Source organism: Pelodiscus sinensis, unplaced genomic scaffold, assembly GCF_049634645.1.
Source record: "Pelodiscus sinensis isolate JC-2024 unplaced genomic scaffold, ASM4963464v1 ctg121, whole genome shotgun sequence".
Classification (NCBI taxonomy): domain Eukaryota; kingdom Metazoa; phylum Chordata; order Testudines; family Trionychidae; genus Pelodiscus; species Pelodiscus sinensis.
In genome coordinates, this window is record NW_027465903.1 from 35,788 (window position 1) to 60,000 (window position 24,213).

The 24,213-nt window shown below is 67.8% G+C and overlaps 2 protein-coding genes across 3 annotated transcripts in view; one reads left to right on the forward strand and one right to left on the reverse strand.

The window, feature by feature from the left end:
* Window positions 1–1,264: 1,264 nt before the first annotated feature.
* On the forward strand, window positions 1,265–14,683 carry PRKAB2 (protein kinase AMP-activated non-catalytic subunit beta 2). Of its 2 annotated transcripts, XM_075916328.1 has the most exons (8): window positions 1,265–1,423; window positions 4,976–5,154; window positions 5,644–5,810; window positions 6,686–6,779; window positions 8,617–8,737; window positions 10,226–10,359; window positions 10,726–10,794; window positions 11,894–14,683. In XM_075916328.1, the coding sequence occupies exons 2-8, from the start codon at window positions 4,993–4,995 to the stop codon at window positions 11,969–11,971; spliced, it is 825 nt and encodes a 274-aa protein (XP_075772443.1). In that variant the 5' UTR covers window positions 1,265–1,423; window positions 4,976–4,992; the 3' UTR covers window positions 11,972–14,683. The 2 variants fall into 2 exon arrangements, with proteins under 2 accessions (XP_075772443.1, XP_075772444.1); XM_075916329.1 differs by lacking the exon at window positions 1,265–1,423 and having other exon boundaries at window positions 4,861–5,154.
* A 432-nt stretch (window positions 14,684–15,115) lies between these two features.
* The window catches only part of PDE4DIP (phosphodiesterase 4D interacting protein), a 74,822-nt gene continuing 65,724 nt past the window's right edge, over window positions 15,116–24,213 (reverse strand). Inside the window, 9 exon segments of the mRNA XM_075916326.1 lie at window positions 15,116–15,673; window positions 15,996–16,044; window positions 17,561–17,607; window positions 17,985–18,123; window positions 18,730–18,962; window positions 19,413–19,493; window positions 20,687–20,875; window positions 21,857–21,981; window positions 22,086–22,209. Of these exon segments, the coding sequence (XP_075772441.1) occupies window positions 15,567–15,673; window positions 15,996–16,044; window positions 17,561–17,607; window positions 17,985–18,123; window positions 18,730–18,962; window positions 19,413–19,493; window positions 20,687–20,875; window positions 21,857–21,981; window positions 22,086–22,209 (1,094 nt within the window). The 3' untranslated portion in view covers window positions 15,116–15,566.

Consider the following 24,213-nt stretch of genomic DNA (forward strand, 5'->3'; position numbering starts at 1 on the left):
CCCCCCCCCCCCCCCGTGCACCGTGCCCAGACACCCTGGGGGGGCCGCCCAGCCCCCCCCCCCGCACCGCGCCCAGACACCCTGGGGGGCCGCCCAGCCCCCCCCCCCCCGCACCGTGCCCAGACACCCTGGGGGGCCGCCCAGCCCCCCCCACACCGCGCCCAGACACCCTGGGGGGCCGCCCAGCCCCCCCCCCCGCACCGTGCCCAGACACCCTGGGGGGCCGCCCAGCCCCCCCCCGCACCGTGCCCAGACACCCTGGGGGGCCGCCCAGCCCCCCCCCCCCCGCACCGTGCCCAGACACCCTGGGGGGCCGCCCAGCCCCCCCCCCCGCACCGCGCCCAGACACCCTGGGGGGCCGCCCAGCCCCCCCCCCGCACCGTGCCCAGACACCCTGGGGGGCCGCCCAGCCCCCCCCCGCACCGTGCCCAGACACCCTGGGGGGCCGCCCAGCCCCCCCCCCCCGCACTGCGCCCAGACACCCTGGGGGGCCGCCCAGCCCCCCCCCCGCACTGCACCCAGACACCCTGGGGGGCCGCCCAGCCCCCCCCCCCGCACTGCGCCCAGACACCCTGGGGGGCCGCCCAGCCCCCCCGCACTGCGCCCAGACACCCTGGGGGGCCGCCCAGCCCCCCCCCGCACCGCGCCCAGACACCCTGGGGGGCCGCCCAGACCCCCCCCCCCCGCACCGCGCCCAGACACCCTGGGGGGCTGCCCAGACCCCCCCCCCCGCACCCAGACACCCTGGGGGGCTGCCCAGACCCCCCCCCCCCGCACCCAGACACCCTGGGGGGCCGCCCAGACCCCCCCCCCCGCACCGCGCCCAGACACCCTGGGGGGGCCGCCCAGCCCCCCCCCCCCCCGCACTGCGCCCAGACACCCTGGGGGGGCCGCCCAGCCCCCCCCCCCCCGCACTGCGCCCAGACACCCTGGGGGGGCCGCCCAGCCCCCCCCCCCCCGCACTGCGCCCAGACACCCTGGGGGGCCTTTCCCGGGTCCGGCGGGAGCTGCCGGCGCTCCCCACTGCGGGGGGGGGGGGGCGCCCTGCTGGCTGGGAGCGCAGGGACAGACGAACCTGGACCTGCCCCCTCCCAGCTCCGCCCCCTCTGCCCTTAGCCGCAATGGCCGCCCCCCCGCATTGTTTCCAGCGGGGTGAAGCCGTTGCCCTCGGTTAAGATGGCCGCCATCGGCCATGACTGCCACGGGATTGAAGCCGCGCCGCCCTCAAGCAAGATGGCGGCCCCCGGCCCCGCGCCCCGCAGAGAGCCATAGAGACGCGGCGCGAGGCCAGAGCGCCCGTGGGCGGCCGAGCTGCGCTCCTGGGCCATAGAGGAGCTGGGGGGCGTCGCCCAGAGCGTCGCGCAGCCCGGCTCGAGAGCGGCCGCCGGCCGGCGCCTCTGGCAGCGGAGCGGGGCCGGGCCAGGTACTGGGGGAGACCCCCCCCCCCGCGGGAACAGCCCCGCCCCCGCCTGCCCCCCCCCGCGGGAACAGCCCCCCCTCCCGCCTGCCCGCCCCCGCCTGCCCCCCCCGCGGGAACAGCCCCGCCCCCGCCTGCCCCCCCCCGCGGGAACAGCCCCGCCCCCGCCTGCCCCCCCCCGCGGGAACAGCCCCCCGCGGGAACAGCCCCGCCCCCGCCTGCCCCCCCCCGCGGGAACAGCCCCGCCCCCGCCTGCCCCCCCCGCGGGAACAGCCCCCCTCCCGCCTGCCCCCCCCCGCGGGAACAGCCCCCCTCCCGCCTGCCCCCCCCCGCGGGAACAGCCCCGCCCCCGCCTGCCCCCCCCCCGCGGGAACAGCCCCGCCCCCGCCTGCCCCCCCCCGCGGGAACAGCCCCCCCCCCGCGGGAACAGCCCCCCCCCCGCCTGCCCCCCCCCGCGGGAACAGCCCCCCCCCGCCTGCCCCCCGCCGCCGGGAACAGCCCCCCGCCTGCCCCCCCGTGGGGACACCCCCCCTCCCGCCTGGCTCCCCCCCGCGGGTACAGCCCCTCCCGCCTGATCCCCCCCCGTGGGTACAGCCCCTCCCGCCTAGCCTCCCCCGCCTGGCTCCCCCCCCGCGGGAACAGCCCCCCCCGCCTGGCCCTCCCCCTGCGGGAACACCCCCCTTTATCCTGGCTGCCCCCCTGCTTGCCCCTCTCCCCATGGGCTGGGGGTGGGAACCGCCCCCCTCCTTTCTGTCCCCTCCCCTGTCTGCCCCCCCATGCACTGGGGCGTGGGAACAGTCGCCCTCCCCCACCTACTCCGCCCCGGTGCATCGGGGGTGGGGACTTTCCCCACCTCGGGGGACACGGTCACTTAAAACCCCCAATCCCTGGTTGTGATTCCGCATTCTTCATTACCCCTGAGCGTGTTAAGAAATGGGCAGTTGCTTTTACTGATGGGGAAACTGAGGCAGGGCATGGGGGAAGTGATTTGTCCAAAGTCACCCATCAGGCCTTCAGCAGAACTGGTTCTAGAACTCAGGTCTCCTGAGCGTGATACCCGTGTGATGGGGGCTCTGTAAGCAGATACATGGAGGGAAGCTCTGGCCACCCTTTCTGTGTGTAGCAGAGGACACCTCCCACTCTCCCCCGCGTGGTAAAGGGCCAAGTGGAACCTCCGCCATCTGCAGAGAGCATGGCTCTGTGCATGGGGTGGGACGGTGCAGTGCTCAGAGTCCTTCAGCCTGACTTTCAGAAGTGCTGTCTCAACCCAGGCTTCCAAACTCAGGCCCGGCCTGCACGTCAGTGTTGTCGGCATAGCTGTACCAGTCGGGCTGTGGTGGGTTTGCTTTGGTTTGCACGCCGGCAGAGGCCTTTTGCCAGTATTGCTTGTTTCATTGGAGGACCCACTATAAGCGATAGCTACAGAGGACTCTCGCTGGGGTGAGCTGACTGCACTGGATATGTCGGAAAGTGTTGGCCTTACGCTTTTTGAGTCACACCCCTCCCCCGGCAATTACGGATCATGGTATCTGATACAGCAACTGGTGCGCAATGAAAGATTCACTTATCTACTTTCAGAGCTGTTGTGAGAGCTGAGTAAATAGTGTTTGTGAAGTGGTCTACAAGGGCACATGGTGTTAAGACTAATCAGGGGAAGAGATGGAAATAGAATTGACGATGTACTTAGGAAGTCAGCCCAGGTTTGTCCTCTGAGCTTCATAGCATGCACACATGGCCCTGCTGTCATTCCTAGCTCTCTGAAATTGGCACGTGCTCAGAACACCGCAGAATATCCGTACGCTATAAATACCTGAAAAACAGCACTTGAGAACGAAATAGTCCTTGCTGAAGCAGCTGTCTGTACTGGGCTGGACTGACTATTAGAATAAATGTGGCTTTACTAAATCTGAATTGTTTAGGAATTATGTCAAGTGAAAAAAAATTACATCTTGCACCTTATATCTCCTGAAAAATTCTGCCTTCCTGTAAATTGATTCCTGTGGAATTTCCAGCAGGGTTAGATAGATTTAGCAAAAAGTTAGTCAGCATGTAGTTTGTGGTGGAAGTATTGCTTCAGTCTTACTCCCAGAGAGGCTAGAATTTCTCTCGAAATCGCATGCTCCCAGGACACTGGAAAATGGCCAGTGTGTCCTGTTACAGCTGCTCAGCCCTGAACTGTCTGACCTGTGTTTCACTACTAGCCTTTGCTCTCTCCCCGCTGCTTCTTCATAGGTGATTGGTTGCCACAGCCAGTCATATAATCATTGTTTAATAGGTAACATAATGAAGTTGGTCAGTACGGTGACTCGGCAAGTCTCTTAAAAAAGGAAGCCAATAACAACATCGCCGCTAGTGGCGCCTTGTCACTTTCTGTAACGATACTTAGCTAATTACCGGGGAGTTCTTTGTGAAGAAAAGTAGATTTAAAAGCAACCCTAACAACTGAAATGTAGCCTCTCTTCAAACTCAATTGTAAAAAACGAGGCAATTAGCTATTGGAAGTCTGTGGGAGAACTGTCGGGATCTGTACCAGTTGCTGAGCCTGCTGTGTTTCTTACCAGAAGGGGGGAGGGAGGGTTCATTGCTTGGAATGAGTGAGTCAGTCCTTCCCAGTGTATTTCTTTCAAGTCAGTGACTCGTCTGTTGAGACCAGTTCTTTCAAATACAGCACAGGCTGTGCCCACCTCTGGAAGAGACAGTTGCAGCCAGAATCCGGTTTTGCACTCTGACAGATTGCACCTAGATGGCCAGCTAGAGACCTCTGATGGTTCCAAGTATCCGAGGGGGAGCCGTGTTAGTCTGGATCTGCAAAAGCAACGAGGAGTCTTGTGGCACCTTAGAGACTAACGGATGTATTGGAGCACAAGCTTTCGTGGGCAAAGCCCCACTTCGTGCCCACAAACACTTATGCTCCAGTACAGCTGTTAGTCTCTAAGGTGCACAGGACTCCTTGTCTCCGATGGTTCAGTGCTTCAGTAGACTCCCGTTTGCTGTGGTTCAGCTGCTAGCCTGACACTGCTGTTACTGTGATTGGTAAAGGGTTAGGAGATGCCTGCGCTGTAGCAGCATCCCGTTTGTGACTAGTAGAGCTCACAGGCACCCAGGTGTGTGCTCCGGAGTCCTGACCAAATTCCAGCCTGAGTAATTCTGTTCCATCTCCTTAAATTCTCCCTGTCAGTTTCATTTTGGAGCAGGATTCTTCTTCTCTGCAGGACAGTTGCTAAGGAGAGGTGTTGCCACAGGCTGTCAGACAGCTGTCGCCCTCACTCCAGGAGCGGCTGTGTCTTTGCTGGGTGTAGGGTTTCTCTGCGCCGTCTGCAAGTGAACGAGGCTCTAGGGTACATCTCTGCTGGCGTGGGTATCTAATTACTTTCACTTGATGCCAAGCTCTCTCAGCACGCTGGCTAGGAATCCCATGGGCCAACCTGCAGCTATTTCATTAGGGCAGAGGGGTCTTGCTGCTGTGACGGGCTGAAATCGCTCTACTGCCGGGCTTGGAAAACCGAGTTTCCTTCCTTCAGTGGGCACGGGGGCTCTGTTTTCCCTCCTCTCCTTCAGTCGGCTGCAGCGCTGCCATGGGAAACACCACCAGCGACCGCTTGTCTGGGGAGCGCCATGGCTCCAAATCGCACCGCTCTGATGGGGCCAGCAGCACCCACTCCAGCAAGGAGCACCCCCACAAGATCATGGTGGGCAGCACTGACGACCCCAATGTTTTCAGCACTCTGGACTCCAAGGTATGGGCTGGCCCCTCTGTCCCATTCCCCATCCCGGCAGGGTCGTGACCAACGATTCAGGCCACTGTGTTGGTGGCTCTGCTGAGCTCGTGTTGTAGCCGATCGGAGTCAGTGGGTTTTGTTGGCAATGCCTGGCTACCCTGCGGTGCATGCGGGTTGCCCCACTACAGTCGGTGCACAGGCACGACGGTGCACATAGAGCACCCCGATCAAAGCCAAAGGGCAGCGGGAGAAGGGGCCCGGTTAGAAGAAGGTCCAGAGAACGGAGAGGGGAGGGGAGTGGCGCAAAGGCTGTGTCACTTACTTGGACGGAGAAACCAGGGATTGACTCCAGCTCGCCCGCGGCTGAGGAATGTTCTCTCCGCTCCGCAATAACAATGCAATGCAGCTGAAGCTCCCCAGCTGAGACTCGGGGGGGACCGGCAGCCCTGATCCTCGCTGGGTCTGCGCCATGGCGAGGCCGTGAGCTGGCTCGTTTCCTTCGTGCAGCTTGCCGGCGAGAAGGAGTTTATGTCGTGGCAGCATGACCTGGAAGAGTCGGTCAAGCCTTCGCAGCAGGCTCGTCCCACTGTCATCCGCTGGGCTGACGGAGGCAAGGAGGTCTTCATCTCTGGGTCCTTCAACAACTGGAGTGCCAAGATCCCGCTCATCAAAAGGTATGGCCTTGCGCCGGCAGCCTCTGCACAAGCCACCGTGACGCGTGAGAGACACGCTGGTTACGTCACTTATGCAACCAGCCACTCTCCTAGACTTCTCCCTGGCCTTGCGGCCTTTGCGCAGACCGGGACATGGTCGTGGCTTTAGCAGCCTGTGTCGCTTGGAAAGCCAGCAGCGTTGCAAGTGAAATGAAGATGGTTATAACGTTTGCCGTGGCAAAACCCGACCTTCAAGAAATTCATCAGTTCAGGGTCTTGGGCTGGGTAACAAAACCACGGGAACGTCCCTAGTTCCGTGCAGCACTAGTCTGGCCTGGTGATTTTGGTATTAACACGTCCGACCTGTCGGGGTGGGGAAGCACTGGAATAAATTGCCCCGGGGGGTTGTGGAGTCTCCATCGCTGGAGATGTTTCAGAGCACCTGCCAGGGGTGACCTAGACGGTGCTGGGTCCGGCCATGAGGACAGGGACTGGACTCGATGCCTCACGAGGTCCCTTGCAGGTCTAGTGTGCTAGGATTCCATGGATCCTTGCCGGCGTATTTGCCAGTGGAGTGATGGAATTGCTTGCACCAGTCCCATCAAACCAGTGTCAGGCACCACTTGGCAATGTTTGAGAAGCTGCTGAGTTATCCAGGCTGTGCCACACGTGTCCTCACGCCGGGCCTGCGCTTGCCTTGGCTCAGGTTGCGGGTGAGTGTCCGGGGCAGCCGGGGTGGGACTGGTCTGTGCGGGAGGGTCTCTTGCCACTGCAGGAATCCTGGCTGGGCTCCGGCGCCAGAGCCATGGTGCTGGGGCTGTGTGGCGTGACTCGGTGGCAGAGCCGTCTCCGTGCTGTTTCTGTAACTGCTCTGTCCTGCTCCTCTCTCCGGCCAGCCACAACGACTTTGTCGCTATTCTGGACCTGCCCGAGGGCGAGCACCAGTACAAGTTTTTTGTGGATGGCCAGTGGGTTCACGACCCTTCCGAGGTAACCCGCCACGCTGCGTGGCTCCCCAGCACTCCTCTCGGCAGGGCCCCGCCAGCCCCCTGCTCTGCCTCCACTCTGCCCCTTCCCTGGAGACTAGGGAGGCCTGGGGCTAGTAGCAGGGGCCGGGCCCACCCCGGCACTCGCTGGCGGGAAATGGAGTGACCCAGCCCTCTCCGGTCCCCCCGCTGCACTGCTCCCTTTCCGACCGCGGCCAGCGAGTGCAGGGGCGGGCCCAACACTGCTGCCTGCACCAGGTGCCCTGGGTCTGCCGCTCAGCCTCGTCCGGCGTCAGCGCCCCCTGCGCTAGGTCGGTTCAACGTCTCCCTGCTTGGCGAGGGCTGGCCAGCGCCCCCTGCTCCCCGCCGTGCTCGGTGCAGCACTCTGCGCTGGGAGCATGCTGGGGCTGTTTGTGTGCTCCGGGCTAATGGCATAGCTCTGTGGGCCTCTGCATCCAGCCGGCCGCCACGTCCCAGCCCCCTGCTTCCCAGGACTGGCGCTCCAGCCGATTCCTCCCCACGGCCGTGGCCGCGCCCACCCACTGGCGCTCCAGCCGATTCCTCCCCACGGCCGTGGCCGCGCTCACCCACTGGCGCTCCAGCCGATTCCTCCCCACGGCCGTGGCCACGCCCATCCACTGGTGCTCCAGCCGATTCCTCCCCACGGCCGTGGCCGCGCTCACCCACTGGTGCTCCAGCCGATTCCTCCCCACGGCCGTGGCCACGCCCATCCACTGGTGCTCCAGCCGATTCCTCCCCACGGCCGTGGCCACGCCCATCCACTGGCGCTCCAGCCGATTCCTCCCCACGGCCGTGGCCGCGCTCACCCACTGGTGCTCCAGCCGATTCCTCCCCACGGCCGTGGCCGCGCCCATCCACTGGCGCTCCAGCCGATTCCTCCCCACGGCCGTGGCCACGCCCATCCACTGGTGCTCCAGCCGATTCCTCCCCACGGCCGTGGCCACGCCCATCCACTGGTGCTCCAGCCGATTCCTCCCCACGGCCGTGGCCGCGCCCACCCACTGGCGCTCCAGCCGATGCCTCCCCACGGCCGTGGCCGCGCCCACCCACTGGCGTTCCAGCCGATGCCTCCCCACGGCCGTGGCCGCGCTCGTCCACTGGTGCTCCAGCCGATTCCTCCCCACGGCCGTGGCCGCGCCCACCCACTGGCGCTCCAGCCGATTCCTCCCCACGGCCGTGGCCGCGCCCATCCACTGGCGCTCCAGCCGATTCCTCCCCACGGCCGTGGCCGCGCCCGTCCACTGGCGCTCCAGCCGATTCCTCCCCACGGCCGTGGCCGCGCCCATCCACTGGCGCTCCAGCCAATGCCTCTCCGTGGCCGTGCCCTAGCACTGCCTGGGCAGAGGGAGCAGGAGGGATCTGGGGGCATTCTGGGATAGGAAATAGAATACCAGTTCCATCCACGTATTCTGCAGGGCCTGTGTGCGCCCAAACAGACCACGTAGCCCGTCCTATAACACCCCCGGTAACCCGCAGCCCTGTAAAAGGGGGGGGTGAGGGCCAGCAGTGCCCCTAGTATTAGTAAAGCTGAGGGCGGGGGCCGAGCTGCGCTTGCCCAGGAAGGCGCAGGGTGGGGCGTGAGGAGGGGGCATGCCTGTGTTCAGACCAGTCTTCAGCGGAGGGTTTCCCGAGCCTTAGGCGGCTCCCTGGCGTAGCTGCTTGACCTGCGCCCCTTGGCTGGCACGCGGCTGGGTAGTGTGGGCGGCTGCAGCGGGGGAGCTAAGGGGTGCATGGGTCGGGGCAGGTGGGGCGGGCGGGGGAAGCGCGTGACTGAGCGTGCCGAGGGCGTGTCAGTGGATCATTGGCTTCTCTCTCTCCAGCCTGTGGTCACCAGCCAGATGGGCACCATCAACAACCTGATTCACGTCAAGAAGTCGGACTTCGAGGTGTTTGATGCGCTAAAGGTGGATTCTCTGGAGAGCTCAGAGACGTCCTGTCGAGGTGCGTTTTGTGTGGCACGTCCCCTGCTCTCGAGAGCGGCCAGGCTGGGTCAGACCTGAGGTCCATCTAGCCCAGTGCCCTGTCTGCCCACAGTGGCCAGTGCCAGGTGTCCCAGAGGGAGTGAATCAAACAGGTAGTGATCAAGCCATCTCCCTCCTGCCAGCCATCTCCACCCTCTGACACACAGAGGCTAGAGACACCATTCCTTGCCCATACTGGCTAATAGCCATTGATGGACCTAACCTCTGTGAATCTATCTAGTTCTCTTTTAAACCCTCTTATTTGTTTTTAAACCTGCTGCCCATTAATTTCATTTGGTGGCTCCTCGTTCTTAGATTATGGGAACAAGTCAAGAACTTTTCCTTATTCACTTTCTCCAGCCACTCATGATTTATAGACTCTATCCTGTCCCCCCTTAGTCGCCTCTTTTCCAAGCGGAAAAGTCCCCGTCTCTTTAACCTCTCCTCATCTGGGACCCCTTCCAAACCGCTCAGCATTTTAGTTGCCCTTCTCTGAACCTTTTCCAATGCCAAGAGATCTGTTTTGAGGCTCTGTGTGACTTGCTCCCAGTGGTGCATTTCTGCGCCCCTCCAGACTCTGCGTTTGCCCCTCTGAGCAGCTGCTCTTAGTGCTCCCGCGTTGGACCGTGGCGAGTCGCTATCTGCCCTTTTGGTTACGAGCTGCCAAGCTGCCTTCCAGTTGTGTGTGACACTCCCCTGGGGCTCCTCGTTCCCGGCGAGAGGGGAATTCTCTCGTTCCTGCCGAGGGATGCTCCTTCCTGAGAGCTGGGCCCTTCGACTTCCGGCGGGATTGAAGCTGCTGCTAAGGGGTCCCCCGGTGGCGATGCCCATTTTGCCCCGTGCTCTGCTGCTCCAGTTTGGCGCATGCTTGGGGGTGGCTGCTGGCGGTCCTGGTTGCTGCGGAGAGGAGCAGGGGTGGGCTGCTGGCTTCCTGGAAGGGTGACCAGAGGGGGGGCTGTAATAAGCCCATAGCAATAGATATTCCAGGCATATTGGACACTTGCACATCTCACCGCCTCCTGGAGCCAGAAGCTCCTGTGTGCACCAGCTGGCTGGGACAATAATCCCTGAGACTCACCTGTCGAAACCCTGCGGCTTCCTTCTGCTCCCACTGCAGCAAAGATCTGGGTCCCTTCTCCAGCCCGCCCTGGAGCGCTGGCTCGGGTCAGGCACGCGCCGGAGTCCTGCACAGCGCGCCATGCGGGCCATGCCCAGTGCGGCTGCGTGTGCATCTCCCGCAGCGAGCCTCTGACCACCCCGTGGTCTGGCACCCGGGTGCATCCCCCTTGGAAGCTGCAGCCCAGGCTGTGAAGCCGAGAGTGTCTGTGGCATACGTAGGCCCTGGGCCGGCCCAGGGTTCTTTGTGCGAGAAGGAGCCTGCTGGCTGCCCCTAGTCCGCCCCGGGCCCTAGGGAATGGTGCTGGAGCTTTGGGCAGACTCCTTTAACTCGCCTTGCTGTGTTGCGTAGACCTGTCTAGCTCCCCGCCAGGACTCTATGGCCAGGAGATGTACGTGTACCGCCCCGAGGAGCGCTTCAAATCCCCACCCATCCTTCCTCCGCACCTCCTCCAAGTCATCCTCAACAAGGACACCAACATCTCGGTGAGTCCAGCCGCCCCTCTGGCCGGGAGCAAGGGGAGTTGGGCTGAGTGCAGAGGCTGTCCGAAGCAGGAAGGGGGCCGGGGTCCCCCTAGGGTGTTGTAGGGCACCGCGGGTCAGTGCTCCACCTGGGGCCAGACAGGGTCTCCGTGTGCGTAGAACCATCGCTCACTAGACTGGCAGGAGCCTCGGGAGGCCTCAAGTCCAGTCCCCTGCCCAGGGCCGGACCAAGCCCTGGCTCCTTGCTCTGGAGAGCGGAACTCGAACCCCGAGTCCAGTCGAACGCCTGGGCCACGTGCCCCGTAATGAGCGGGGGTGGCAGCTCCCGGCCCGTCGGCCTCTCCGGACTGACCCTTCTGCTTGTTCCAGTGCGACCCAGCTCTGCTGCCGGAGCCCAACCACGTCATGCTCAACCACCTCTACGCCCTCTCCATTAAGGTGCGTCCCGCCTGCTGGGGGTGTTGGGACGCGTCTGGAAGGCCCCAGCGCCCGAGCGCGCTGCGGAGACGCCGGCACAGAGCTGGGCTTCCGGCCGGGGCAGGCCACCCAGGCCCCGCTCCATGGCTTGGGGCCTGCTAGCGCCCTGTGGGGTCCGTGTGGCAGATGGGTGGATGAGCCTCCTGGGGGGCTGCGGTGGCAGGGGGGCTCCCTGAGCTGCTGCCTTGTCCCCCACTGAGCTCTAGGCCCTGCACGGGCCTGTCGGCCAGGGGTGACCCTCCAGACTCTGGGATGGGTCTCGGCGTCCCCCCGCGTCCTGGGAGATGGTGGGTCTGGCGGCGTCGCAGCTTTACCCAAGCACAGGTGTCCCCTCTCCCCGGGCAGGACAGGCGGGAAATGCCCCACAACGTCCGCCGCAGGGCGCCCCACACGAGTCCCTGGAGCATCAGGAGGGGCTGGGGAGTTGAGGGCGGAGCCCGTGCTGGGCAAGGCTCCATGCCCCCGTGGGAGCTGGCAGCTGCCCGCCAACTTGATGTCAGTGAAACACTCCCGTTAAATTAACCCGTTAGGGCCGGCCTCCCCGCGGCGGCACAGACTGGCAAAGAGCCGGCGCCAGCCCCGGCCGAGTGATTGGCAGGCAGCTGGGACGGACGGGGCCTTTGGCTTCCCCCGGGCTGGCCCTGCAGGCTGGCCGAGGTGTGGTCAGTGCCCGCTGGAGGGGAGACGGCTGGGCCGGGCCCTGGTCTCTGGTGGCCGGGGGCGGGGGGGCTGGGCCGGGCCCTGGTCTCTGCGGCTCTAGGCCCAGCTGCTGCCCCGCACTTTCTGCCAGCCCCTCCCGTCGCCCACGGCCTGCTTGCGAGGCCCTCGGCATCTACCACCGGGACTCATCCGTCTGCGCCGCCGCCCCAGTGCTGCCCCCTCCACCGCCCGCGCTCTGGCTGCACAAGGCAGCTCCACTGGTGCCAGGACAGTTCCCAGCCTCAGTGACTCCGCTCCCATCCTGGCTAGTCTCCCGCCCTCGCCCCACTGCCTGTGGGGCTGTCCCAGCCGGGGGGTGTCCCGGGGTGGCGGTACCACAGCTCAGCGTGTTCCCTTGCAGGACGGCGTGATGGTGCTCAGTGCCACTCACCGCTACAAGAAGAAATACGTCACCACTCTGCTGTACAAGCCCATCTGAGCGGGGCCTGGCCACGCAGCGCACCAGAGCCGCCACGCTGTCTGCACGCACGGCACCCGACCACCGGAGAGCGGGGCAGGCCACGCAGCGCACCAGAGCCGCCACGCTGTCTGCACGCACGGCACCCGACCACCGGAGAGCGGGGCAGGCCACGCAGCGCACCAGAGCCGCCACGCTGTCTGCACGCACGGCACCCGACCACCGGAGAGCGGGGCAGGCCACGCAGCGCACCAGGACTGCCACGCTGTCTGCACGCAGGGCGCCCGACCACCGGAGAGCGGGGCAGGCCACGCAGCGCACCAGGACCGCCACGCTGTCTGCACGCACGGTGCCCGACCACCGGAGAGCGGGGCAGACCACGCAGCGCACCAGGACCGCCACGCTGTCTGCACGCAGGGCGCCTGACCACCGGAGAGCGGGGCAGGCCACGCAGCGCACCAGGACCGCCACGCTGTCTGCACGCAGGGCGCCCGACCACGGGAGAGCGGGGCAGGCCACGCAGCGCACCAGGGCCGCCACGCTGTCTGCACGCAGGGCGCCCGACCACCGGAGAGCGGGGCAGGCCACGCAGCGCACCAGGGCCGCCACGCTGTCTGCACGCAGGGCGCCCGACCACCGGAGAGCGGGGCAGGCCACGCAGCGCACCAGGGCCGCCACGCTGTCTGCACGCAGGGCGCCCGACCACCGGAGAGCGGGGCAGGCCACGCAGCGCACCAGGGCCGCCACGCTGTCTGCACGCAGGGCGCCCGACCACCGGAGAGCGGGGCAGACCACGCAGCGCACCAGGACCGCCACGCTGTCTGCACGCAGGGCGCCCGACCACCGGAGAGCGGGGCAGGCCACGCAGCGCACCAGGGCCGCCACACTGTCTGCACGCAGGGCGCCCGACCACCGGAGAGCGGGGCAGACCACGCAGCGCACCAGGACCGCCACGCTGTCTGCACGCAGGGCGCCCGACCACCGGAGAGTGGGGCAGGCCATGCAGCGCACCAGGGCCGCCACGCTGTCTGCACGCAGGGCGCCCGACCACCGGAGAGTGGGGCAGGCCATGCAGCGCACCAGGGCCGCCACGCTGTCTGCACGCCTGGAGAGCGGGGGCTTGGCTCTAGCACAGCCTGGCAGGGGACAGGCCCAGCAGGCGGGTGGCTGAGCGTGTCCCTCCATGCTCGGTGGGTGAGATTTGATTTGACTCTCTTCTGGCTTTGCTGAGCTCCCTGCCTGGCCTGCTGCCTGCCAGCCTGGCTTCCTGTGGGGGCCCTAGCAGGCCAGGAGCTGAGGAGGCCTTTGGCCAGTTCCTTCTCCCTCTGTACCGGCCTGGGGCAGAGTGGGGGCGTGCCGGGGGGGCGCTGCAGCTGGGTTCTACAGGCCTGGCCTGGTTTCCCCACCCCCCCCCAGCTGCTGGTTTGAAAGTGGCCCTGGCTCCCCACAGCAGAGAGCAGGTTCAGTCCCAGCTCTTCTCCTGTCCCCCCCCCCCCCCCGAGCCAGCTCTTGTGGGCCTAGGCCCCAGCACGCCCGGAGCCTGGATATCTGTGGGGCCAAGGGGTGGGTGCCCCGGGTGAGGCTGTGACGGGGCCCTGTGGGAGGAAGAGCGTCTGAGACCTGTGCCCCTCTCCCCGGGCGATCCCTCCCCCCTGCGGGGCCAGGGCCAGGGCCAGGCTCCTGCAGCACCATGGCCCCAGCGCTCCCCCGCGTGTGAGCGCCAGGCAGGGGGCTCCAGAGCCTGGCCCTGGGGGGGCCAGCAGCTGCCAAGGCTGCTCCTGGCCAGGGGCGCTCATCTGCGCTGGGGGTGGGGCCTGGAGCTGGTCTCGCTGTGGGGTGCAGCGTCGCCTGCTCTCCCGGGTCCCTGTGCAGCCTCCCGCACGGTGCTCACCTCGCCTGGCTCCCGGGCCTGCGGGGGCGCCGTGGGGGGCTGGATGTGCATGGCCGTGGGGGGCTGGATGTGCATGGCCGTGGGGGGCTGGATGTGCATGGCCGTGGGGGGCTGGATGTGCATGGCCCGGGGGGGGGCTGGATGTGCATGGCCCGGGGGGGGCTGGATGTGCATGGCCGTGGGGGGCTGGATGTGCATGGCCCGGGGGGCTGGATGTGCATGGCCCGGGGCCCTGCCCTGCTGGATCCTGCAGGGAGCCGGAGCACCGCCCTGCCCAGCGGCCGTGGGGCTCCTTGAGCACGAGGAGGCCTTTGTGCTTGTGGCTCCCTGCCCGCTGGCCTGGCCCAGGGCCGCAGTGTCTCGGGCGCCGGGCCCTGCTGTGCGCAGCCCCTGCCCCTGCCCTGCCCACGGCCACACGGAGCTGCTGCCCCCGCGTTGGAAAGCCCAGCGCTGGGCCCTCGGGCGCAATCCTGCTCCTGGAGACGGGGGCTCGGGGAGCTTGGCCACGTGCCCAGGCAAGTGCTGCTGCCCCGGGGCCTGGCGGAGTCCAGTGAGTGGAGGCGGGGGCCTGGCTTGGGGTCCCAGCTTGTTGCAGGGGGCCCTGCGCTGGAGGCCCCTGCCAGGCCCCTCCCTGCCGCCTGAGCGGGGCCCGTGCTGTGGCTCCCGGCTGCCGGCCCCTGCTGCTCTCTGCTTGTGGGGCTCCTGCTCCGGCCTGGGCCTGGGCCTGCTGCTGGGGGGAGGCTCAGGCAGCTGCGTGCTGCTTCCCAGGGCCCCCAGCCCACTTTGTGTCACGTGTACGGCCTTGGCCTGGAAGGCGGCGAATAAACGCTGGGTGCAGCGGCCTCAGGCGTGGTGTGTGCCCCTTCGGGGGCAGGGCTGGGATCAGGCTGGGCCTGCCATGGGCCCTTCCCGCCATGGGGCAGGGGGCTCGGCCGTACCCCGCTGGGGGCCAGCTCCTTCCTCAGGCGGGCGTGTCACTGGGCAGGGCTGCTCTCATGCGGCAGGGCCAGGCCAGGCCCTAGGCTCGCGGGGACACAGCCTCCGTGGCCGCCTTGGGGAGCGTGGCCGGGCGGGAGCCGCTGCCCCAAGGGACGAGCCCAGCAGGGTGGGCTGAGGGAGGCTCGGGCCTGGGCAGAGGCTTCCTCTCCGTGCCAAGGGGGGGCGTTCTGGCGGTAAGAGCTGGGGGGTGGAGGTGGGCTCCACACAGCAGCGCCGGCGGCCGGGGGCGGGTGCAGCCGCAGCGAGGCCCGTGGAGGCCAGAGACGCCAGTGGCGCTGGGCACAGAAGGTTTATTGGGAGCCCACATGGCTACAGCTCCCCGGGTTCCTCAGGCGCAGTGCACAGACCCCGCCCGGCCGCGTCGCTCTTGGCTCCTAGGCTGGGTGGCTCCAGTGGTGCCGGGGCTGCCGGCGCAGGGGCTCCCGTTGCTCACACAAGCGCAGGGCTGGGCCCAGCAGCGAAGGGGGAAGGGCGCCGGGGGCAGGACTGAGCTGCTGGCGGCTCCGTTTTCCCCAAGCAGGAGCCTGACAAGCCGCCCAGCAGGACACGGTCCGGGGCCGCTCCGGCAGGGGCGTGGCGGGCGGGTGGGCTGGCTCCCTGGGGGTGCGGTTTGCAGCGACCCGCATGCGGGAAAGGGGTCACTCAGGAGCAGGGCCCCCGGCAGCCGGGCCCAGCCTGCTCCAGTCTCTGGCTAGCTCCAAGCAGGGCCCCGGCCAGGCCTGGCGCTCAGGCGCTGGGCAGGTGAACAAAGCCAGGCCAGCTCTCTTCCTCCTGCCACCGCGGGGGCGCCGGGCGGCTCCTCTTCCTGCCGGGCTCCGGCTCCGGGCTTTCCCCTGGAGAGAGACGAGCCCGCTGAGGAGGGGAGAGGCCCTCAGCCCTTCCCCCCTGCCAAGCCAACCTGGGCTGGGCAACCTGCCCCTCCCCTGCCCTGCTGCCATCAGCCCCCAGACCTGGGACTGCTGCCCGGTGCCGCAGGCTGGCTGCAGGGCTTCCAGCAGCTGCTGGGGGGGGGGGTCCTGTGGGAGCCGGGCATGGCCTGGGCATTGAGTGCTTCTTGCACCGCTGCCCTGGCCCTGCTGCCTCTGCCAGCCCCGCTCCCTGCCCGCCTGCCATGCAAGGCCCAGCCCCGCCCCCGGGCACCAGCCGGGCTGTTACCTGGGCCAGCGGCACGAGATCTGAGCGAGGGGCCCTGGGGCTTGTTCTGCTGGAGCAAATCGGGAGAGAGAGAAACAGGGTCACAGAATCACAGGACTGGAAGGGACCTCGAGAGTCATCGAGTCCAGCCCCCCGCCCTCAAGGCAGGACCAAGCTCCGTCTACACCATCCCTGACAGATGTCTATCTAACCTGTTCTTAAATATCTCCAGAGAGGGAGATTCCACCACCTCCCTTGGCAATTTATTCCAATATTTGACCACCCGGACAGTTAGGAATTTTTTCCTAATGTCCAATCTAAACCTCCCCTGCTGCACTTTAAGCCCATTACTCCTTGTCCTGTCCTCAGAAACCAAGAGGAACAAATTTTCGCCTTCCTCCTTGTGACACCCTTTTAGATATTTGAAAACCGCTATCATGTCCCCCCTTAATCTTCTTTTTTCCAAACTAAACAAGCCCAGTTCATGAAGCCTGGCTTCATAGGTCATGTTCTCTAAACCTTTAATCATTCTTGTCGCTCTTCTCTGCACCCTTTCCAATTTCTCCACATCTTTCTTGAAATGTGGCGCCCAGAACTGGACACAGTACTCCAGCTGAGGCCTAACTAGTGCAGAGTAGAGCGGCAGAATGACTTCACGAGTTTTGCTTACAACACACCTGTTGATACAACCTAGAATCATATTTGCTTTTTTTTGCAACAGCATCACACTGTTGGCTCATATTCAACTTGTGGTCCACTATGACCCCTAGATCCCTTTCCGCCATGCTCCTTCCTAGACAGTCGCTTCCCATCTTGTATGTATGGAACTGATTGTTCCTTCCTAAGTGGAGCACTTTGCATTTCTCTTTATTAAACCTCATCCTGTTTACCTCTGACCATTTCTCTAACTTGCTAAGGTCATTTTGAATTATGTCCCTATCCTCCAAAGAAGTCGCAACCCCACCCAGTTTGGTATCATCTGCAAACTTAATAAGCATACTCTCTATCCCAATATCTACATCATTGATGAAGATATTGAACAGTACGGGTCCCAAAACAGACCCTTGCGGAACTCCACTTGTTATCCCTTTCCAGCAGGATTTAGAACCGTTAACAACAACTCTCTGAGTACGGTTATCCAGCCAATTATGCACCCACCTTATCGTGGCCCTATCTAAGTTATATTTGCCTAGTTTATCAATAAGAATATCATGCGAGACCGTATCAAATGCCTTACTAAAGTCTAGGTATATGACATCCACCGCTTCTCCCTTATCCACAAGGCTCGTTATCTTATCAAAGAAACGATCCCCCCGGGCGGCATGAGAGCAACCCCCCCCCCCCCCCCCGGGCCAGGGTGTGACACTACCCCCCCCCCGGGCCAGGGTGACACACACCCACCGGGGCAGGGCCCACTATAGCATGGAGGGAGAAGGCTGGGCCAGAAACACAAGGGCCCTACACCCCCCCGGCCCCACTCAAGACCAAGCTGTCCCTGCTCCTCTCCCCTCCCCTCAGCACAGAGCTAGAACCCCCCCAAGCCAGGCAGCCCAGCTGGGAGCCGCGGGGTCCTGGCACAAACTCACCTCCAGGTTGGCCCTGGCTTTGCTCAGCACCGCGTGCGTCTGGGTCACTGCAACAGAGACGGGGCTCAGGGCGGTGGACACCCCCCGGGGCCCGACGCTCCCCATGAACCGCAGGGCAGGGTCCCCCGACTGCTCAGGCTCAGTCCCCCCAGCCAGGCCTGGCCCACATGGGGCCCAACTGCCCCACGGTGGGGCCTGCAGGCACCCCACACTGCTGTGCCTGGGGACAGCGGGTAGGGGGCTGATGGGGCAGCTGGCTACCGGCTCCGCAGGGCCTGCCCTGTGGGTTTGCTTTGCCCTGGCCCTGGGATGGGGATGCCGGCCTGCTAGGACACCCCGGGCCAGGCGTCGGTGCGGCAGGATCCACGGGGAGGCCCACGGCCCGCGCCACAGCAAGGCCCACGCCCTGCGCCGGGGCACCTACGGTGGCTGACGATGAAGAGCTCCATGCTGTCCTGCCGGTGGCGGGCGCGCTGCAGCCGCTCAGCCGCCCTTCGGAGCAGGCCCTCCTGCTCGGCCACCCGGGCCCGCAGCGCCCGCACCTCGTCCTGCCGCGCTGGCTCCTGGCGGAGACGGGGACGCTCAGCAGGGCCCAGGCCCCCTGCCAACCACGGCCCGACTCCCGCCCCACTACCCGGGGCCACCGCGCAGCGTCGACTCCTGGCACAGCCCCGCTGGGGCAGACTCCACACCAGGCCCCCAGCACGCACCGGCCTCCCGCGCTGCCCCCGGCCGCCAGGCCCTGACCGGGGGCAGTGCCCCATGCGGGGCAGACCCCTGTTTAGGGGCTGCTCGACCCAGGAGAGGGCCCCCTCCCCAGGCACGCCCTGTCGTCGGCAGCCTGGCCCAGCCCCCGAGGGAGCCCCTGCCTGCCTGGGCGCTGGGCGGCGAGCGGGTCCCTACCCGGCTCCAGCAGCTGGCGCAGGGTGTTTGTGCCGTGCAGGAGCCGCCTGCCCCAGGGCCTGGCGGAGCAGGGAGCAGCCCCAGGGCCTGACAGCCAGGGCCTGGCTGGTGCCGAAGCCGCCCCAGAGACGGGTCCCCCATGCAGAGCCCCCCAGCGAGCGGGAGGGGCCAGCCTGGCACACTGGCTCCCTGGCCAGGCATCCCCCGGGGCCCTGCCTGCGTCGCCCCTTGCCCCGGGGCGGCGCCGAGCCCTCTGGCGGGGTTACCTCGGTGCTGCAGGGCGCCGGGCCGGGCCAGGCCAGAGCCGGCTGCAGGACGGAGGCCGGCTGGTGCAGCAGCGCTTTGCCCTCCGGGAGTTGCAGCTTCATGGCACAGGAGTCGCCCCCGCGGCCCGGGACCCGGCCCTGGCCCCTGCCTTCGGTGGCGGCCAAGCCCCAGGGGGTGTTGGGGGCCGGCGCGGGGGCGCTCCTCCTCGCCAGGGGCTCCGGCACTGGCCGCTCTGCAGCAAAGGGGGGGTGAGCCGTGCTGGGACGCCTGCGTTACCCAACGCCAGCGCCTGCCCCGCCCCCACCACGCGGCTCGCTCTGCGTGCCCAGGCTGGTGTCCCGGGGGGGCAATGGGAGCCGCACTCAGGGGCTGATTCCAGGCCCCCCACCCCCACACAAGGGAGTGTGACCCTGGCAGCCCCCTTGCAAAGTGGGGCCCAGGCACCCACGTGTCCCCCAGGCAGTGCTGGCCTCCCTCGCCCCGAGGGGCCCTGGGCCCAGCCCCGCAGGGCGCTAGCGCGCTCAGAGCCCGGGGCCCCCGGCCGGGCTAGGCTTCCCAGGGGCCGCCTTGCAGGGGAACGTCCCTCCCCGTCCGAGGCCCTGGCCCCCTTGCAGCCCTCCTCGGGGCCGGGAGTGTCCCGCCCACGGCTCCCCCCCGCAGGCCCCCGTGGCGCAAGGGTTACCTGGCCTGGGGCGGGCGGGCGGGGGCAGAGCAGCTGGGCAGCTCATGCCAGAGTCCCGGACTGGCGGCGACGGGCTGGAGTCTGCAAAGGGGAGAGGCCCAGTGACCGGGCTGCCCACGGGGCCGGCGCAGCCTGGGGAGTGTCGCCTCATTGGACGTTAAGGGGGGCAGCCAGATCACTGCTGTGCCCGGGGGGTGCCCCAAAGTCTGGACAAAGGGGCCCCAGGGCCCCTGGCGCGCGGAGAGGCCCGTTCACACCTGAGGGACGTGTCTGGGAACCTGCAAGCAGCTGGGGCACAAGGTCCCTTGGCCATGTGACCCGCTCCAGCCTGGGCGACACCGGGCCGGGGTCTACAGTGCCAGGCGGCCGACTCCATCCTGGCTTCAGTTCTGCTCTGATCCCAGAGGCAGCCGTGCGAGGGACACAGCCGGGAAGGAGGCCGACCCCTCCTCCATCGGAGGGGAACCAGAGACTGGCTGTGGGAGAGCCTGCCCCAAGCACTGGGGGGCGGGGGCGGGTGACCTATTCTCCTGCCCGCCCTCCCCCTCCACCTTTTCTTGCTTTTGTTAACCCTAGAGGCTGTGTCCGCACGGGCGCGTTCGTGCACCAACCCTGCCGCCTGTCTGCTCTGGCCGCGCGTTCTTGCACAAGTAAACTGACGTTGGACTGTAGAAAATCAGGGCTTGTGGCGCGAGAACACGGACGCGCCCTCTGGGGAGAAGCCCTTTTGCACAAGAGCTCGTCCACAAGACGCCGGCGTAGACAGGACACGAGTTTCTTGCGCAAGACGCCCCTCTGGTTAAAATGGCCATCGGAGCTTCCTTGCACAAGAGCGTGTCCCCGCGGCCATGGACGCTCCTGCGCAAACGCACATGCCAGTGTAGAAGAGTTTTTGCACAAGAAGCTGCCAGTGCAGCCGCAGCCTTAGATTGTAGCTGCTCTTGTGGGTAAGATCTAAAGTGCAAATTGACCAGGGATCTGGGGCTGGTTCTTTGGGACGGGGAGGACCCGTTCGGGGTGGGAGAGCGGGTCCTATAACCCCTCACCTGCGTTAGGCCCGGGGCTGAGTGGCACAGGGAGAGCTGGGGTGTCCGAGGGGTTTTGCCCGTGAGGCTTCTGGCAGCTGGCGCGCTCGGCGCGACTGGCGTGTGGCCTGTCGGGGGCTGTAGGGAGCCCTGGTTTGAGCAATTCGCCCTGAGCGGTGCCCAGACCCGGCCCGTTACCAGACCCTTCCGCCCGGCTGCCGTGGGGCTGGGGCCGGCGCAGCCTCTCACCTTGGGGCTGCCAGTCGGGTGCGGCCTGGGCAGCGGCGAAGGGAGGGGCCGAGCTCTCGTCCGGCTGCTGCCGCATCAGCTGCTGCCTCAGGGCGCTGTTCACCTGGACTCCGCGGAGCAGCTGCCGACGCAGGGCCCGCACCTCGGCCAGGAGGGGCTCCGGGCCGCCCTGCCCGTCTCCGCCACCGCCTGGCAACACAGAGCCGCTCCATCACCGGCCGCCAGCACGCTGCCCTGGGCTGGCCCCCTGCACCGCCAGCCCCCCGCACGGCCGGCCCCACGGCTGGCCCCACACGCTGGCCCCCTGCACCGCCAGCCCCCCGCACGGCCGGCCCCACGGCTGGCCCCACACGCTGGCCCCCTGCACCGCCAGCCCCCCGCACGGCCGGCCCCACGGCTGGCCCCACACGCTGGCCCCCTGCACCGCCAGCCCCCCGCACAGCTGGCCCCACGGCTGGCCCCACACGCTGGCCCCCTGCACCGCCAGCCCCCCGCACGGCCGGCCCCACGGCTGGCCCCACACGCTGGCCCCCTGCACCGCCAGCCCCCCGCACGGCCGGCCCCACGGCTGGCCCCACACGCTGGCCCCCTGCACCGCCAGCCCCCCGCACGGCTGGCCCCACGGCTGGCCCCACACGCTGGCCCCCTGCACCGCCAGCCCCCCGCACCACCAGCCCCACGGCTGTGAGGGCAGAGAGATGGGAGAGGGGAGGGGAGGAAGAGGCTGCCCAGGCCGGTGAGACATGGCAGGGGCAGGGGCAGGGGCAGGGTCACTAGCCAAACCCAGCCCAGCCCCCAGGAGGGTCACCGGGCGCATCGTAGCCCCCCCGCTCAGTCCTTGCAGCTCCTGGCCCGTGAGCCCCCCCAGCTGGCTGCAGCTTGAGGGGCTCCTGCCCATGCGCTCCAGTGCCCAGGACACCCCAGCTCTGTGGGAGCAGCACATCGGGGAGCACCCGCCCCACAAGTCTGACACCGCTGCGGCCCACGAGCCTGCCCTGGCCAGGCCCCCAGCGTGGGGTCAGCTCGCAGTGCGCTAACCAGTAGGAGGCACTGCCCTGGCACAGACACTCCAGCTGGCTTCCAGTGCAGAGGGGGCGGCAGGGCCTGCAGCCTGGGGGGGCAGCCCTGGGCCGTCTGGGCTGGGCAGCCGGCCGGAGGGGAGGCAGGTACCTGAGGGGGCCACGTGGGGGCAGCCAGAGAGGGTCTCGCGGACGCGGAGCTCGGTGCAGAGCGCCTGGCAGAGCCGCTGGGTCTCCTCGCACTGCTGCTCCAGCAGCGGCACCGCGCGCGCCAGCCTGTGGGCAGAGCCGGCAGGGTTAGAACCCGGCCATGCCCAGCTCAGGGCTCTGTGGGCAGGCGACAGGCTCAGGCCACACCCCGCCCGGCATCCCTGCCCCACCTCTGATTGCTCCGCTCCAGGGCCAGACGCTCCTCCTGCAGCCGCCGCTCGCTCTGCCGCTGCACTGCCAGCTCCTCGGCCAGCGCCCGCGTCTCCGTCTCGGCCTCCCGCAGCCGCTCCAGCTCTGGGGGGGAGCCCCGTTACCCGCTGTCCCCCCGCCGAAACGGCGCTGCCCTTGTGCTGTAGTGGGTGCTGGCCCTGAGCGCACTGCCCATGTGCAGCCCCCCCACCCCTGCAGAGGGCCCCCCGGCGTGTGTAGCCCCCCACCCCTGCAGAGGGGCCCCCCGGTGTGTGTAGCCCCCCTACCCCTACAGAGGGGCCCAGGGCGTGTGCAGCCCCCCCACCCCTGCAGAGGGGCCCAGGGCGTGTGTAGCCCCCCCACCCCTGCAGAGGGACCCCCCGGTGTGTGTAGCCCCCCCATCCCTACAGAGGGGCCCAGGGCGTGTGCAGCCCCCCCATCCCTGCAGAGGGGCCCAGGGCGTGTGCAGCCCCCCCACCCCTGCAGAGGGGCCCAGGGCGTGTGCAGCCCCCCCACCCCTGCAGAGGGGCCCAGGGCGTGTGCAGCCCCCCCCATCCCTACAGAGGGGCCCAGGGCGTGTGCAGCCCCCCCCATCCCTGCAGAGGGGCCCAGGGCGTGTGCAGCCCCCCCCATCCCTACAGAGGGGCCCAGGGCGTGTGCAGCCCCCCCACCCCTGCAGAGGGGCCCAGGGCGTGTGCAGCCCCCCCATCCCTGCAGAGGGGCCCAGGGCGTGTGCAGCCCCCCCATCCCTGCAGAGGGGCCCAGGGCGTGTGCAGCCCCCCCACCCCTGCAGAGGGGCCCAGGGCGTGTGCAGCCCCCCCACCCCTGCAGAGGGGCCCAGGGCGTGTGCAGCCCCCCCACCCCTGCAGAGGGGCCCAGGGCGTGTGCAGCCCCCCCCATCCCTGCAGAGGGGCCCAGGGCGTGTGCAGCCCCCCCCATCCCTACAGAGGGGCCCAGGGCGTGTGCAGCCCCCCCACCCCTGCAGAGGGGCCCAGGGCGTGTGCAGCCCCCCCACCCCTGCAGAGGGGCCCAGGGCGTGTGCAGCCCCCCCCACCCCTGCAGAGGGGCCCAGGGCGTGTGCAGCCCCCCCATCCCTGCAGAGGGGCCCAGGGCGTGTGCAGCCCCCCCATCCCTGCAGAGGGGCCCAGGGCGTGTGCAGCCCCCCCCACCCCTGCAGAGGGGCCCAGGGCGTGTGCAGCCCCCCCCACCCCTGCAGAGGGGCCCAGGGCGTGTGCAGCCCCCCCCACCCCTGCAGAGGGGCCCAGGGCGTGTGCAGCCCCCCCATCCCTGCAGAGGGGCCCAGGGCGTGTGCAGCCCCCCCATCCCTGCAGAGGGGCCCAGGGCGTGTGCAGCCCCCCCACCCCTGCAGAGGGGCCCAGGGCGTGTGCAGCCCCCCCACCCCTGCAGAGGGGCCCAGGGCGTGTGCAGCCCCCCCATCCCTGCAGAGGGGCCCAGGGCGTGTGCAGCCCCCCCCATCCCTGCAGAGGGGCCCAGGGCGTGTGCAGCCCCCCTACCCCTGCAGAGGGGCCCAGGGCGTGTGCAGCCCCCCCCACCCCTGCAGAGGGGCCCAGGGCGTGTGCAGCCCCCCCACCCCTGCAGAGGGGCCCAGGGCGTGTGCAGCCCCCCCACCCCTGCAGAGGGGCCCAGGGCGTGTGCAGCCCCCCCACCCCTGCAGAGGGGCCCAGGGCGTGTGCAGCCCCCCCCATCCCTGCAGTGGGGCCCAGGGCGTGTGCAGCCCCCCCCATCCCTGCAGTGGGGCCCAGGGCGTGTGCAGCCCCCCCCATCCCTGCAGAGGGGCCCAGGGCGTGTGCAGCCCCCCCACCCCTGCAGAGGGGCCCAGGGCGTGTGCAGCCCCCCCACCCCTGCAGAGGGGCCCAGGGCGTGTGCAGCCCCCCCACCCCTGCAGAGGGGCCCAGGGCGTGTGCAGCCCCCCCATCCCTGCAGAGGGGCCCAGGGCGTGTGCAGCCCCCCCACCCCTGCAGAGGGGCCCAGGGCGTGTGCAGCCCCCCCACCCCTGCAGAGGGGCCCAGGGCGTGTGCAGCCCCCCCACCCCTGCAGAGGGGCCCAGGGCGTGTGTAGCCCCCCCCATCCCTACAGAGGGGCCCAGGG

What these genes read in the sequence shown, in the direction of transcription:
- PRKAB2 (XM_075916328.1), top strand. Translation starts at nt 4,993, where the DNA reads ATGGGAAACACCACCAGCGACCGCTTGTCTGGGGAGCGCCATGGCTCC. An exon ending in CTCAGAGACGTCCTGTCGAG is followed by an intron (nt 8,738 to 10,225) that starts GTGCGTTTTGTG and finishes TGTGTTGCGTAG; the next exon opens with ACCTGTCTAGCTCCCCGCCA. An exon ending in TCTACGCCCTCTCCATTAAG is followed by an intron (nt 10,795 to 11,893) that starts GTGCGTCCCGCC and finishes GTTCCCTTGCAG; the next exon opens with GACGGCGTGATGGTGCTCAG.